Consider the following 17,100-nt stretch of genomic DNA (forward strand, 5'->3'; position numbering starts at 1 on the left):
GGCAGGCTGACGGCTCTCGACGCTCATGGCAGGCTGACGGCTCTCGACGCTCATGGCTCTGACGGCTCTGGCTGCTCATGGCTCTCTGACGGCTCTGGCTGCTCATGGCTCTCTGACGGCTCTGGCTGCTCATGGCTCTCTGACGGCTCTGGCTGCTCATGGCTCTCTGACGGCTCTGGCTGCTCATGGCTCTCTGACGGCTCTGGCTGCTCATGGCTCTCTGACGGCTCTGGCTGCTCATGGCTCTCTGACGGCTCTGGCTGCTCATGGCTCTCTGACGGCTCTGGCTGCTCATGGCTCTCTGACGGCTCTGGCTGCTCATGGCTCTCTGACGGCTCTGGCTGCTCATGGCTCTCTGACGGCTCTGGCTGCTCATGGCTCTCTGACGGCTCTGGCTGCTCATGGCTCGCTGGCGGCTCTGGCAGATCCTGTCTGGTTGGCGGCTCTGGCAGATCCTGTCTGGTTGGCGGCTCTGGCAGATCCTGTCTGGTTGGCGGCTCTGGCAGATCCTGTCTGGCGGGCGGCTCTGGCAGATCCTGTCTGGCGGGCGGCTCTAGCGGCTCCTGTCTGGCGGATGACTCTGTAGGCTCATGGCAGACGGGCGGCTTTGCAGGCTCATGGCAGACGGGCGGCTTTGCAGGCTCATGGCAGACGGATGACTCAGATGGCGCTGGGGAGACGGATGGCTCAGATGGCGCTGGGGAGACGGATGGCTCAGATGGCGCTGGGGAGACGGATGGCTCTGGCCGGATACGGCGCACTGTAGACCTGGTGCGTGGTGCCGGAACTGGAGGCACCGTGCTAATGATAAGCACCTTCCTACTAGTGCGGGGAGCAGGAACAGGGCACACTGTACTCTCAAAGCCAACTCTATCCCTGATGCGAGGTACCGGCACTGGTGACACCGGGCTGAGGACAAGCACATCAGGATTAGTAGGGGGAGAAGATACAGTGTGTTCAGGGCTCTGGAGACGCACAGGTGGCTTAGTGCGTGGTGCCGGAACTGGAGGCACCGGGCTAGATACACGCACTACAGGGAGAGTGCGTGGAGGAGGAACAGGGCTCAGGATACGCACTGGTAGCCTAGTGCGTAGTGTAGACACTGTAGGTACTAGGCTGGGGCGGGGAGGTGGTGCCGGAAATACCGGACCGTGGAGGCGTACTGGCTCTCTTGAGCATTGAGCCTGCCCGACCTTACCTGGTTGAATGCTCCCGGTTGCCCGACCAGTGCGGGGAGGTGGAATAACCCGCACCGGCCTATGTAGGCGAACCGGGGAAACCATGCGTAAGGCCGGTGCCATGTATGCCGGCCCGAGGAGACGCACTGGAGACCAGACGCGTTGAGCCGGCCTCATGACACCTGGCTCAATACCCAATCTAGCCCTACCAGTGCGGGGAGGTGGAATAACCCGCACTGGGCTATGCACTCGTACAGGAGACACCGTGCGCTCTACTGCGTAACACGGCGCCTGCCCGTACTCCCGCTCTCCACGGTAAGCCTGGGAAGTGGGCGCAGGTCTCCTACCTGCCCTTGGCCCACTACCTCCTAGCCCCCCCCCAAGAAATTTTTGGGAATTACTTACGGGCTTTTTTGGCTTCCGTGCCAGACGCGTTCCCTCATAGCTCCGGTTCCTCTCTCCGGTAGCCTCTGCTCTCCTCAGTGCCTCCAGCTGTTCCCATGGGAGGCGATCTCTACCAGCCAGGATCTCCTCCCATGTGTAGACACCTTTTCCATCCAATAAATCGTCCCATGTCCATTGCTCCTTCTTCCCCTGTCCCTTACTCCGTTTATTTCTCCCTTGCCGCTTGGTCTTAGCGTGGTAGGTGATTCTGTTAAGGCTGTTGCTCTCCTCATCCTCGGATGAGGTGAAGAGAGAAGGATCTTCAGACCAAAATGCGGTTTCAGGGAAATAAGCCATCTTTTATTTATAAACGACGAAAACTGATGATGATGGCAACACGAAAACAAACACTTTAACAAACTTACAAAATAACAAAACGACGTAGAACGAAACCTGAACATAAACTCACATCACTAAACGTAAACTCACGGACAGGAACGTTACATCAAAACACACGAACAGCCAAACAGCCCCGAAAGTGAATAACATCGACAACGACGAAGACATCACAGGAGACAATCACCCACAAACAAACAGTGAGAACGCCCTCCCTAAATATGACTCTTAATTAGAGGAAAACGCAAACCACCTGCCTCTAATCAAGAGCCATACCAGGTAACCCAAAACCAACATAGAAACAGATAACATAGACTGCCCACCCAAAACACATGCCCTGACCATAAACACATAAAAAACAACATAAAACAGGTCAGGACTGTTACATACGGGCTGTTATTAGCATTACGCAACAGAACAAAAAGACTGAACGACTGGTCGTGTCTCTAGCAACCCTAGATTTGTGTCGGTACTACATCTTGTGGAAGGATGAAATAGTATGAATAAAGAACACCCGTGCCAACATATCCTCCAAACACTGGCTGCTCGGGCATTATCACTTAAGTAGAAGTCCTGATTCTATCAGCTTTTACATGAAACGTTAGTTTGAATGAAAATTATCTCAAACTTTAAAGCAGTAGGAAGGGTATCAGAGCCAGAGGTTAAAATAACTATTCAAAAATAGGTAATTGTTCAAATTAAGAACAAAACAAAGTGGACTTTGATCTACATAAAAGCGAAGGAACTGGAGGTGGGATTGAGTCAAAGAACAATAAACATGCTTAACAATGAACGGTATGAAGTATTTACAGTAAGATCTGACTGTGTGAGACTCTATTGAAAGAAAAATGAACTTTTTGGCTTCAGAGGTTAGAGGGCATTTGTGTGGTACTCCATAGTATGTGTCAGACCATTATACTTCCCATGAATGATGACAGGGGCTTCAGGCTGGTCAACACTATCCATATCCAAGGCTTTCCCCAAGAGTTACATAGAGTACCCAGAGCCAAAAGGTATTCTAGGCCACCTACAGATACTGTATCTGCAAGAACACAAGAATTGTCAAAGCAACTTAGAATGTGCTGAGAGATAGTTCTAGTGCAGGGTTCCCCAATAGGTGGGCAGCGGGCCAAATCTGGCCCACAGGTAAATGTATTTGTATTTATTTTTTATCGCTGGTCCAATTGTGCGCTGCCTCATGGGTCTCACGGACGTGGCTGGCTGCGACACAGCCTGGGATCAAACCCGTGTCTGTAGTGACGCAGAACATATTGATATCGCCTGTTGTTGCATTTGTGCAGATCAGTCTGATTATGTCTTCTGTCGTAATATGTTTGCGCTGCACTATCCTAAGGTCCTGTTGAAAACAAATAATCACACACGCCCTTCACAACATCACCTACTAACTTGAACTTCAAGTAAAGCTTGCCACGAAGACAGCATTCTCAAGGATATAATCTTGTTGTTGTACAGTTAATTTACCTAAGTCGTAGGAGCTTGCTCTAAACCAGACGCTTCGAGTAGTGAAAGCCATCCGCCATCCCCCAGGCTAGAAAAACAAACCTCACACAAACGTAACAGAAATCATTTGAACAATACTATAAAAATCATCTGCCTGACTTCAACTGTAGTTAGAGTCATATCACTTGTTCATAGGGCCTCCTCCCGCTCTCCCTTTCCAAAAGTGAGAGATTTTATTGAAACTCCTGTTATATGTCACATTTCCATAACGACCCTCAGATGATTCTGTTGTGAAGAAGATGTCAAATTAAATGACCTGATTTACAAGGAGGAGCCGAGTCTCCAATTTGTATAATGTTTGCTTAACTAATATGGACCATGTCCAGGAGGATTCTTTACCAAATTTAGCTTGCTTTCATCACATTGTTCCTGTAATCCTAGGTTCACTATTTATCATATGGCCACATATTTTCTTTGTTTATGTAACAATTATTATCTTAAATGTTTCAAATTTAAAAACCACAGAGCAGACATGTTTAAAACACTGTATGTGGGGTTGAAACAGGAGATCAAAAACAAAGATTTGTCTGACTACTTTGAATGTAGGCTAAGCTGTAAGTATCACATCATTTTGGGGCGGCAGATATCCTAGTGGTTAGAGCGTTAGGCCAGTAACTGAAAGGTTGCTGGCTTGAATCCCTGAGCTGACAAGGTAAAAATCTGTCATTCTGCCCCTGAACAAGGCAGTTAACCAACTGTTCCCTGGTAGGCCGTCATTGTAAATATGAATTTGTTCTTAACTGACTTGCCTAGTTAAATAAAGGTTTAAAAAAAATAAAAAAATATTGTCAGTATTCATACACCTAGTAAATTATGTTACTTTGATTTCCCACATACTTAGTAAGTGGGAAGTACTGGGAACATTAGAAGTATCAGTTTGGCAGGTTCCTGCAGGTTCTCCCACCTCAGACCAGTGGACAAATCTGCCCCAGCCTTATTAGCCTTTGCATTGCCATCCACCCAGTTGTGTTGTAATTCTTTCTGCAAGCTAATGCTCCTTCTGCCTTTTACCTCTGCCCTTTGTAGCATTTAACAACAAAGAGAGGAACAGAGGTACCTCCTTTGTGGGCGGTCTGTATCTGTGACAAGTTAACGTTTTGTTATTTACCTGTCTTTCTCTACCACATGACATACACACGCCATGAGGGACAAAAGTCCAGTGCAAAGGATGGATTACCCATTAGAATAGACAGGACCAACCCAATACCAGGAAGCAGCATGTTGTGGTTCAAAACACAAGTACGCCTCTACTTCTCTAAAGTGAATGAACCATCCCTTAGAACGGAGGAAGAAAGTCTGTGGGTACTTGGTTTACTGAGGAAGTTAGGGAAACTGGATACGTTTCTCTGCTGTTTCTAAGAAGGCAAGACTCAGATGAGAAATAAAAAATAAGGTCTTCATGCTCCTTTTCATGCAAAAATTCACTCACCACAACTCGACAAAACATTGGAGAAAAATAACGACCTGTCTGTCCTTGACAGTTTGAGCAGTCATAACGATGGTGGTTGATGAGTCAGGAAAAAGAAAGACGTTGCAGCAATCAAGTTACAAACCAACCGCATTAACGCTGTCTACTGTAGAATAGTTCAGTGGAGATCAACATAATTCCTAGAACCTGCCCACCATGGCCAACAGGTTGACACCATTGACTTTTAACTGGTATATTGTTTGATACATTCCTCAGCAGTGTAAAAGCAAATGTACATGTAAACAGTCCTGGTGGTCATTTGATTAGTTGTTCAGCAGTCTTATGGCTTGGGGTTAGAAGCTATTAAGGAGCCTTTTGGTCCTAGACTTGGCGCTCCGGTACCGCTTGCTGTGCGGTAGCAGAGAGAATAGTCTATGACTTGGGTGACTGGAGTCTTTGACCATTTTTGGGGCCTTCCTTTGATGCAACCGATCAGGATGCTCTCAATGGTGCAGCTGTAAAACCTTTTGAGGATCTGGTGACCCATGCCAAATCTTTTCAGTCTCCTGAGGGGGAAAAGGTGGTTGTGCCCTCTTCACAACTGTCTTGGTGTGTTTGGACCCTGATAGTTCGTTGGTGATGTGGACACCAAGGAACTTGAAACTCTCGAGCCGCTCCACTTCAGCCCTGTCGATGTTAACAGGAATGGATCTCATGAACTCACACAAATGTTTTGTGAACCAGATTTATTACCCCCCTGCCCAGAATTCGACTCTGGCATTTTATCCACACCAGCCCACATCGCTGTGTGCGCCACCAGCTCAAGAGTTGAGAAATACAAATTATACCTACAGAAAGCTGAGACCCCCCTTTCTTCGACAGGGACAAGGGGACAAAGTTTCCAAAGTATTTTTTTCCCGCAATTGCATTTTGAAATGTTATACAATCAGAACACCGATCAGCTCATTAGAATAACAGAAAAATGATTTTAAAAATATTTTACAAATATATATCTTAACAGGCCCATTGGCCGCCGGCCATTTACCTTTTTTTGGGGGTATTTTTATAACAATAATATTTGTGTGTGTACATTTCAACCAGCCCAACCACTAAAAAATGATCCAGCCCATCTGGCTTCTGCCAATCCGCCCTTGTGTCACTCTCAAACCACACTCTAGTCAAGCTCAAATGTCAGGGATTTAAACTTGAACAACTTCTAACCACTTCTAACCACATGATGCAAACTTCTAACCACATTCTTGATCATGTGAGACTCACAGTGCACTTAGACCTGTTATGTTTTTACTGTACTACGTGACCTGCCCTATCTTTACTTTGCTGACTTTATTGTCCCCATGGTGAAATGTTGTTGCAGTAACATGTACACATTTAAAGAGGTGTTTAAATTCAGTAGACAACAAATGACAATACAATACTACCAACTCAACCATGGTGAATAAGCACACAGGAACCAAATATTCTACTTTAGACCTAATAAAAAAGACGCAACTGCTACTCATATGACATTTTTATGATATCCTATAGAAGAGGCCTCTGCCCCAATAACTACGACTCTCAGTGAGGTCAGAGTCGTAGTTATTGGGGCAGAGGCCTCTTCTATAGGGTCTTCTAATGCCAGATCACATTACATCATCTGTCTTGAGCATTACCAGGCAGACCAACTCAACAGGGCATAAACTCACACCTCAGCCAGTTTATTTTCAATCTGGGTTATTATCAGACAATGACTCCCTGGTGCCCTGACCTCAAACGGTAGAGCATGTACTGACAGAATTAGCAAAGAATAGGCATAATAAAGTCGACCACGAAACCTTGACAACAAAAGCAGAACCAACATGTTCGCAGGATGTGACCCTAATGTCTTTCACAGACAAGAAATGCGCTGAGAGTCAGAGCGCCAGTTAAGAGCATGATCCCCCCTTTCCCCCTACTTTGTATATTCTACACAGCACTTTGAGAAATACAGACGGAGGTGGGTAAAACAGATATACAGTGATATGGTCCTCCTAAAACCAACCCAACCATGGCTGTGGTGGAACAACCCAGGAGACAGGTATTTCACTAGCCACATCATTTCAAATCAGATATAGACATACAGAAAAACAAATTTGGGCTACATCATGTTCCAGTGACAAAATATGATCATTTGAGTGCATATTAAGTACATGCAACTTCACAGGAACTATCCAACTCAAAATGTCTCAAAAGGTCTTGAGGTTACTTCTGCATTTACTCTCCTTCAAAGTGACTTTAGGTTGGAAGGGTCCACATTCTGTGGGTTACAGTCAATGGGTTACATAAATAATGGAAAAATTCACACAACATGATCCTAAAGAGGCAGAATTCCACTAGGGCTCATACCTGAAGCATTACCGTGCCACATGTGATGCATGTGATGCCTTTAACACTGAAATGCAGTACCATAGACCGCTGCGCCACTCGGGAGCACTAAACACACTGTTTTGCAATGAAGGTCCACAGTAGCCTCAACAGCACTGTGTAGGGTAGCACCATGGTGTAGCCGGAGGACAACTAGTTTCCGTCCTCCGCTGAGTACATTGACTTCAATACAAAACCTAGGAGGATCTTGGTTCTCACTCCCTTCCATAGACTTACACAGTAAGTATGACAACATCTGGAGGACGTCCTTCAACCTATCAGAGCTCTTGCAGCCTGAACTGACATGTTTTCCACCCAATCAAAGGATCAGAGAATGAATATAGTACTGAAAGCATACGCTACAGTTAGCTAGCACTGCAGTGCATAAAATGTGGTGAGTAGTTGACTCAAAGAGAAAGACAATAGTTTAACAGTTTTGAACAAATTAATTTCTTAAAAATGTGTGGAGAAGCGAGAGAGAGCTATACAGGTATTTGGTTGCATTTTTTAAACTTAACTAGCTAATTACATTTCAGTAATTTAGCAGACACTCTTATCCAAAGCGACTAACAGGAGAAATTATGGTTAAGTACCTTGCTTAAGGGCACATTGATAGATGTTTTCCCCTTGTCAGCTCTGGGATTTGAACCAGCAATTTTTCAGTTACTGGCCCAACACTCTAACCGCTAGGCTACCTGCCACAAGAATGCAGTTAGCTAGTTTAGCCTACTCAAACACCCAGCTCAAACAGAGAGGGATGCTATGTTAGCTAGCTGGCTATGGCTATCCAACACTGTTCCAAGTCAAGGTAAGCTTTTGATTTTATTAATTTATTCCCATTGTGGCCCGCCGGTGTAACTGCTAAACTGCTTGCTGAATGTACACTGTACTGCATGAGTGTAGCTGGTTTACTAACTCGTTAGTTCTACAAGCTATGTTGACTATGACATTAGCTAATATGGTGACAATGATTTAGGCTGTGTGTAGCGGTTATGATATGAATGTTTGGCTTGGAATTTTTTTTGTTGCCTGGTCACAGAAAGCTGATGTGTTGTGCACTGAAGTCCACAAGAGAAGGGAAAAGGTGAGAAGAGGAGAGCACGTAGATGCAAGAAGGAATTATACGAGCAAAGTGATCATGCTGCTATGAATGTGAACTGTGTTTGCATGTGATCAGGGGTGTATTCATTCCGTTGAAAAACTTTTCTTAAACGGAAGCAAACAGGCATAAACATACCTGAATTCGTCTAATAGAAACTCTTGTTTGCAACTGTTGGACTAATGATCACACCCTAGATCAGTTAGAGACAGGCAAGAGTATGCAAGGCGATATTGAATGTGTCACTATCTGTCACCTTTTCTCTCGACCTGTGTACATATGTTGTAAACTGACATTCATAGGCTAGGTTGTAGCAACCTCATGATGGGTATAGGGAAAATTTGAGTATCATGTTGTAGCCTAAACCTATTGATGTTACATTGAGCTGGGTGAATGGAATAGAAATTATAGTCATCCAATATGCTGTAATAGAAATAAGGCCATGCTCATAATTGTAAAAAATTATATTGTCCTCCCTCATCTTAAATGTCACCGACCACCACTGTTGCTAACCCTAACCCTAACCCTTTTCCTAACCTTAACCTCTTAACCTGTTACGTGAATTTTTCTAACCTGCTACATGAATTCTCTGAACCTACTACGTGAATTCTCCTAACATACTGCATAAATTCCCCTAACCTTCTACGAAAAAGTCACCGGTATCAAAGTGCATGAAGGGTGTTTCCCAGGTCCCCAAGTCCTACACTCCTGCTGATTGCAAACATTTAGTGGACCAGGAATGAACAAAGCAAGCCCGACTAACTGTCACGTTCCTGACCTGTTTTATGTTATTTTTGTATGTGTTTAGTTGGTCAGGGCGTGAGTTGGGGTGGGCATTCTATGTTTTGTGTTTCTATGTTTAGGTCACTTGTAATTAGCCTTATATGGTTCTCAATCAGGGACAGGTGTTTGACGTTTTCCTCTGATTGAGAACCATATAAAGGTTGGCTGTTCACAATGTTTGTTTGTGGGTGATTGTCTTCCGTGTCTGTGTAGGTTGCACCACACGGGACTGTTTCGGTTTGTTCGTTCATTAGTTGTAGTCTGTACCTGTTCGTGCGTTCTTCATGTTATATGTAAGTTCTCATGTTTTAGGTTAGTCTACGTCGTTTTGTTGTTTTGTAATTCTCCAAGTGTTTTTCGTGTTCGTCTTTGTCTCTCAATAAATTCATTAATTATTTATTCACAACCCGCTGCATTTTGGTCCTCCGATCCTTCTCTCCTCTCCTCGTCCGAGGAGGAGGAGGAACTAGACACCCGTTACAGAATCACCCACCAACCTAGGACCAAGCGACGGGGGAGAGCTCAACAACGAAACCAGGACTCATGGACATGGGAGGAATATATTGGACGGAAAAGGACCCTGGGCTAAGGCAGGAGAATATCGCCGCCCCAAAGCTGAGCTGGAGGCAGCGAAAGCAGAGAGGCGGCGATATGAGGAGCTAGCTCGGAAGCAGGAAAAGGATCTGGGCTACACGACGTGGGAGGAGATCGACAGGTGGGCGATCAACCCAGGGCGAGTGCCGGAGCCCGCCTGGGATTCTCTGGCGCAGTGTGAGGAGGGATACCGGCGTATGGAGGCAGCACGACGACGCGGTAGGAAGCCTGTGAGTAACCCCAAAAATTTCTTGGGGGGGGGCTAGAAGGGAGAGTGGCGAAGTCAGGTAGGAGACCTGCGCCCACTCCCTGTACTTACCGTGGAGAGCGAGAGTACGGGCAGACACCGTGTTACGCAGTAGAGCGCATGGTGTCTCCTGTACGTGTGCACAGCCCGGTGCAGTACATACCAGCTCCTCGTATCGGCCGGGCCAGATTGAGTATTGAGCCGGATGTCATGAAGCCTGCCCTACATATCTGGCCACCAGTACGTCTCCTCGGGCCGGCTTACATGGCACCAGCCTTACGCATGGTGTCCCCGGTTCACCTACATAGCCCGGTGCGGGTTATTCCACCTTCCCGCACTGGTCGGGCGACGGGGAGCATACAACCAGGTAAGGTTGGGCAGGCTCAGTGCTCAAGGGAGCCAGTACGCCTGCATGGTCCAGTATTTCCGGCGCCACCTCCTCGCTCCAGGCCAGTACCACCAGTGCCTACACCACGCACCAGGCTTCCAGTGCGTCTCCAGAGCCCTGTTCCTCCTCCACACACTAGCCCTATGGTGCGTGTCTCCAGCCCGGTACCACCAGTCCCGGCACCACGCACCAAGCCTCCTGTGCGTCTCCAGAGCCCTGTACGCACTGTTCCTTCTCCCAGTACTCGCCCTGATTTGCGTGCCCTCAGCCCGGTACCACCAGTTCCGGTACCACGCACCAGGCCTACAGTGCGTCTCAGCCGGCCAGAGTCTGCCGTCTGCCCAACGGCGCCTGAACTGCCTGTCTGCCCAACGGCACCTGAACTGCCCGTCTGCCAAACGGCGCCTGAACTGCCCGTCTGCCCAACGCCGTCTGAACTGTCCGTCTGCCAAGCGCCGCATGAACTGCCCGTCTGTATTGAGCCTTCAAAGCCGCCCGTCGGTACTGAGCCTTCAAAGCCGCCCGTCTGCCATGAGCCTGCAAAGCCGCCCGTCTGCCATGAGCCTACAGAGCCGTCCGCCAGACAGGAGCCGCTAGAGCCTTCCGCCAGACAGGAGCCGCTAGAGCCTTCCGCCAGACAGGATCAGCCAGAGCCTTCCGCCAGACAGGATCAGCCTGAGCCTTCCGCCAGACAGGATCAGCCAGAGCCGTCAGCGAGCCATGACCAGCCAGAGCCGTCAGCGAGCCATGACCAGCCAGAGCCGTCATCCAGCCATGACCAGCCAGAGCCGTCAGCGAGCCATGACCAGCCAGAGCGGTCAGCGAGCCATGACCAGCCAGAGCCGTCAGCGAGCCATGACCAGCCAGAGCCGTCAGCGAGCCATGACCAGCCAGAGCCATCATCCAGCCATGACCAGCCAGAGCCGTCATCCAGCATTAAGCCATCATCCAGCCAGGATCCGCCAGAGCCAGCCAGCCAGGATCCGCCAGAGCCAGCCAGCCAGGATCCGCCAGAGCCAGCCAGCCAGGATCCGCCAGAGTCAGCCAGCCAGGATCCGCCAGAGCCAGCCAGCCAGGATCCGCCAGTCATTCTGGTGTTGCCCCTCATTCTGGTGTTGCCCCTCATTCTGGTGTTGCCCCTCATTCTGGTGTTGCCCCTCATTCCGGTGCTGCTCCTTATCCTGGTGATGCCCCTTAATTTAGGTGGGGTTATTTGGAGGGTGGGCATTGTGAGGGGGATAAAGAAGCGGGGATGTATTATGGTGGGATGGGAACCACGCCCAGAGCCTGAGCCACCACCGTGGACAGAGGCCCACCCAGACCCTCCCCTAGACTTTTGGTGGTGCGTCCGGAGTTCGCACCTTGAGGGGGGAGGGGTTCTGTCACGTTCCTGACCTGTTTTATGTTATTTTTGTATGTGTTTAGTTGGTCAGGGCGTGAGTTGGGGTGGGCATTCTATGTTTTGTGTTTCTATGTTTAGGTCACTTGTAATTAGCCTTATATGGTTTTCAATCAGGGACAGGTGTTTGACGTTTTCCTCTGATTGAGAACCATATAAAGGTTGGCTGTTCACAATGTTTGTTTGTGGGTGATTGTCTTCCGTGTCTGTGTAGGTTGCACCACACGGGACTGTTTCGGTTTGTTCGTTCATTAGTTGTAGTCTGTACCTGTTTGTGCATTCTTCATGTTATATGTAAGTTCTCATGTTTTAGGTCAGTCTACGTCGTTTTGTTGTTTTGTAATTCTCCAAGTGTTTTTCGTGTTCGTCTTTGTCTCTCAATAATTTCATTAATTATGTATTCACAACCCGCTGCATTTTGGTCCTCCGATCCTTCTCTCCTCTCCTCGTCCGAGGAGGAGGAACTAGACACCCGTTACACTAACAGCATCCTCTTTATGTAAACTGAAACCAAAACGACAAATGCATTCCAAATAGGTCATTTAAAGTAATGCTACTATTAAGCTTAAGAAAAATGTTTATTTTCTGCCATTTGAAATAAGACTTTGAATTCGAATATTTGGAAATATTTCGGTCTTATTTTGCAAAGTGTATTTTAAGTCTCTTTCGATATAATCTAGCCATTGACATATTTATTACATCAAATGAAAATAAGTCTTGGTGTAACGGATGTGAAATGGCTAGCTAGTTAGCGGGTACGCGCTACTAGCGTTTCAATCAGTTATGTCACTTGCTCTGAAACCTAGAAGTAGTCTTGCCCCTTGCTCTGCAAGGGCCGCGGCTTACGACGCTTCGTGGGTGACTGTTGTTGATGTGTGCAGATGGTCCCTGGATCGCACCCGGGTCGAGGGGACGGTTTAAAGTTATACTGTTACATTGGTGCCGTGACCCGGCTCACTGGTTGCTGCGGAAAAGGAGGTTGAAAGGGGGGTGAGTGTAATGGATGTGAAATGGCTAGCTAGTTAGCGGGTACGCGCTACTAGCGTTTCAATCAATTACGTCACTTACTCTGAAACCTAGAAGTAGTGTTACCCCTTGCTCTGCAAGGGCCGTGGCTTTTGTGGAGCGATGGGTAACGACGCTTCGTGGGTGACTGTTGTTGATGTGTGCAGAGGGTCCCTGGTTCGCGAGGGGACGGTTTAAAGTTATAATGTTACATTGGCCTATATTTCCATTTGATCAAAAAGTATTTATTTCATCAAATATTTTTGTGGATTTCCATATAAACAGTAGAGGGGCGGTCTAAGGCACTGCACTGCGGCGTTTAAGATGTCACTACAGACTCGGGTACGATCCCAGCCTATGTCGTGACCGGGAGACCCATGAGGCCCGTCGTCCGGGTTAGGGGAGGGTTTGGCTGGCTGGGATGTTCTTGTCCCATCTGTTGCGGGTTGGGCGCTTGCAAGCTGATTGCGGTCGCCAGTTGTACGGTGTTTCCTACAACACATTGGTGCGGCTAGCTTCTGGGTTAAGCGAGCGGTGTGTGAAGAAGCAGTGCAGTTTGGCAGGGTAGTGTTTCGGAGGACGCATGGCTCTAGAGTCTAGACCTTCGCCTCTCCCAAGTCCATACATGAGTTGCAGCGATGGGAAAAGACTAACTACCAATTGTATATCACAAAAAAAGTAAATAAACGTATATTATATGGGAGGACACACATATACTTTTCTTTCTTTTTACATTTCCTAAAAAGTTTTTTAAAGAGCGATGATTTAGCATACCTTGATCAATGCATTAAGTGCGTCATTAAATGTAGCCTACTGTACAGATGCATACACCGTGCTAGCAAAAGATCGCGGAATTATACCACGTAATTTTCCCCTTACTCGTCTTTATATTTTTTATCTGTTTTTCTTTCATTTCCATAAATTGCTGTCGTGACAGAATTCTCACGAAACCTCGCCAATCGTGGAAGGTCCATCGAGTTATATTAGAAACATAACAGAAATCCTTCTGAAAATGCTTGTGCATCATTCAGCTATAGAGATGCTCAATGTTGTATATTTGATAGTTAGGCTATTGTGATGACATATTTAAACATGCTGCAATTTGAGAAGAAAATACATGTTCCTGTGGTGTGAGTTTCGTATTTGTATGTTGCAATATTCATGTTAGCATTAGGGTATAGCCTCTAATTTCAGTTTCAGTCTGAATACATTTCAAATTTGAGAATGGAGTTTTTTGTACGAGGTGTACATATTCAAAGTGATCATCCTTACAGAAAAGGCTACATCCCAATGAGTCTTTTTGGATAGGTTTGAGGGGAGGGGGTTGGCGAGATGTAGAGTTGACTTTCCAGGAGAAAAAACTTCTCATCCTGCTCAATGCACTACACACACACACACACACACACACACACACACACACACACACACACACACACACACACACACACCTCAAAAAATTCTTCAAAAATGTTAATCTGAGCGCAAAGCTTTACTGGCTAAGTAACTAAGCTCAAACAGCATGTTCAGTATTTCATTTTCATGAACTCAAACACTTAATCACAAAGGGCTACTAGTAGGCTAGTCAGAAAGAAAATAAAAATGATTCCATACAAAAGTGAGCTCTGAAAGGAGGTAATCCAGCAAAGAGGCTGACTTAAAACGGTGATTGCTTGGAAATTGGAAAGCTACTTTGTCCTCCTTGCCATGTGAAACCGCCAATGAAAATCATCTCAATTCAGTTTTTAGGACATGCTTGTCACTATGCATGTAACTCACTATACGGCTGGATTAATGAAGCTATAAATGGACCAGCAATATCAAGCTCTAAACGAGAATACTATGCAGCGCATCTCATCAAATCGAACTAAATCGGATCTCTGAATATATTTTCCTTGGGCTATATCAGTGGTGTGGAAGTTGTGCATCCAAGGGCTGATAAATGGAGGACAATCCCTCAGACACGTGTCCTGGTTTGATTATTAATGGTCAACCCCATGCTCAGAGGTAATTTGACCATTCTTTTTAATAAATTGATTATTGAGGATTATAATCGACGTGCCTCAACATAAATTGATTATTGGGGATTATAATAAATCCCAACATTGTAAATCCTGAAAGTGCCCTCCAATCCGTGGCTTGGCTTCAACATAGCTGGATACTGAATACAGGCCTATTGCAGTAGTATAATCATACACATTACCTATTGCATTTAGGGGTCGACTACCCAATCCCTAATTTAATTAATAATGGGGCATTTTGAGGGAGAAAAGAAGAGAAATCTCGTCCGTTTTAGATGTTGACCACTGTGTCAGACCTTTATTAATAAAAGAGGATGCATCCTCACCAAAAGGTGTCCATTGCAGAATTACAGTATCTCCATTTCTGAATGCATATGAATTTCTCTAGGCTAAATCCTAACTTTTTTAACCATTTTCAATGTATCATCAATACAATTTCTGAATCTAAAATACCACCACAAGTAAGGATAATCTCTTGATTGGTCATGCCATACTGTCGACCTATGTCATCTTAACTATCTAAGATCTCAAATCTATAAACGTCAGATAAATAAACTGTCCCAGACCAAACCTTTTGAAAATATCACATATAGTAATCGGGTTACCCGTGTGCGTAATGCGTAATGTCTCTCCAATTGTCGCAAACGGCATTGCCGTTTATGGGCCCTCTTTCTTTGGATCAGCAAATCAATATCTGTTGCGAATTAAAATCAAAATAAATAATTCATCATAAATCGCCACAGATTTGACTTAATAGGGTACCTTTGCGTGATGTGGAATAAACTGACCTGATTCCCAAATACGCCGATGGAACAGGCGGTGGACACCTCTTCAGAGCCAAACCAAACCGATGCTAGACGGGAAGGCATCCCAAGGATGAATACTTGTGATAGGGAGCCTGCGAATTGTCCAAGCATGGTCACCCAAAATAGGTTTTGCTTGACGCTGGCCACCTTGATCCATGTCCCAAGGCAATTAATGGCGGTGGCCATCAGTGCTATGAGCCGCAGTCCCTTTTTGTCCAAAAGCCAGGATACAGGCCATATAAAGGGAATATAGGTCAACATATAGATCATTGACATCCAGTCGATGGCAAAAGAGTCCACATTGTAGAATTTCATAAAAATATTGTTAATTATTCCGTATTGGATCCATTGAAATGCGTTGCACAGGGAATAAGAGCTGAAAAGGAACACCATCACCCATCTCCTTTTGTATAAATGCGTAGTAGTTGTATTGTCCTTGTTCACATTCGGGATGCTCGTGCATTCGATTTGTTCCTCCAAGTCCACGGATTTGGAAGGGCTCGTTTTTCCCAGATCCAGACAATTTTTCTCTTCTTTAATTTCTTCATCATCAAAGTCAGGGTTGTCGCCCATATTGACACAATTTTTCTGTTACCTGCCCTAGGGTACCTGTGCGCACTGTTAGTTTAGTCTTCGCAGAAAATGCACCGTAAACAAATATGTATTATTCAAAATTAACATGCAGTGTAGGCTAACACGCAACAACTTAATTAAAACGTTTTATATGTTAAACTAACGTTAAAATGCAGGGTGAAAAATATCTTAGTCTAACTAACTAACTATTAAAAAACAAATAGAAAAACAGTATATATACATACATATATTTATATAATATCTTGTTAAATTGCTATCATTATTAAATAATGATATAAAACAAGTGATAAATAACTTGAAATAGGAAACCATACACAAAGCCTATGTTTCTCTTAACATAACAATGTCCCGAATATCTCTGTAATAGCACTCTTGCTCTGAGAGAAATTCCAATCCTTTATTATAACACCACGTGGTGTCCAAACTCTAACTCCCCCTGATGTAAGTTGAAACAATGATAAGGAAGACTTCGGCATGCGACGTGAATGACGGAACAATATTATTACAGTAGCCTGTGCAAATGGGTACTATGTTATTGACCCTTCTTACAAGCATGTTTCTTGTTATATGTGACAATGAATACAACGGATACGCAAACATTGTGCACAAATATTGGAACAGTTGACACACAGTGGGAGGAGGTCTCTAAATAATGCCAATTGAACCATTCTCCTATTTGTTTAAAATGCTATTTGTACTGCTACATTGGTAAATATATTTAAAATCTTATTAAAAATCTTAAATTAACAAACACCCCCACCACTGTGTCACCTCTGTTTAAACAAATGTATTTTATTATTATTATTTGTCTCAGATCCCTCCGGAACTGTCATTACGCACACCTGGTCCCTATTCCCACTGATTAGTAATTGTATAAGTG

General features: G+C 45.5%; 1 protein-coding gene across 2 annotated transcripts in view; it reads right to left on the reverse strand.

The window, feature by feature from the left end:
* flvcr2a (FLVCR heme transporter 2a) overlaps window positions 1-16,601 on the reverse strand; it is a 33,307-nt gene extending 16,706 nt beyond the window's left edge. For both annotated transcript variants that reach the window (XM_055863156.1, XM_055863155.1), the window contains exon 1: window positions 15,609-16,601. In XM_055863156.1, the coding sequence (XP_055719131.1) occupies window positions 15,609-16,199 (591 nt within the window). In that variant the 5' untranslated portion in view covers window positions 16,200-16,601. The remainder of the gene's footprint in view (window positions 1-15,608) is intronic.
* Between the last annotated feature and the right edge of the window lie 499 nt (window positions 16,602-17,100).

Source organism: Salvelinus fontinalis, chromosome 15 (genome assembly GCF_029448725.1).
Source record: "Salvelinus fontinalis isolate EN_2023a chromosome 15, ASM2944872v1, whole genome shotgun sequence".
In the NCBI taxonomy this organism is placed as follows: domain Eukaryota; kingdom Metazoa; phylum Chordata; class Actinopteri; order Salmoniformes; family Salmonidae; genus Salvelinus; species Salvelinus fontinalis.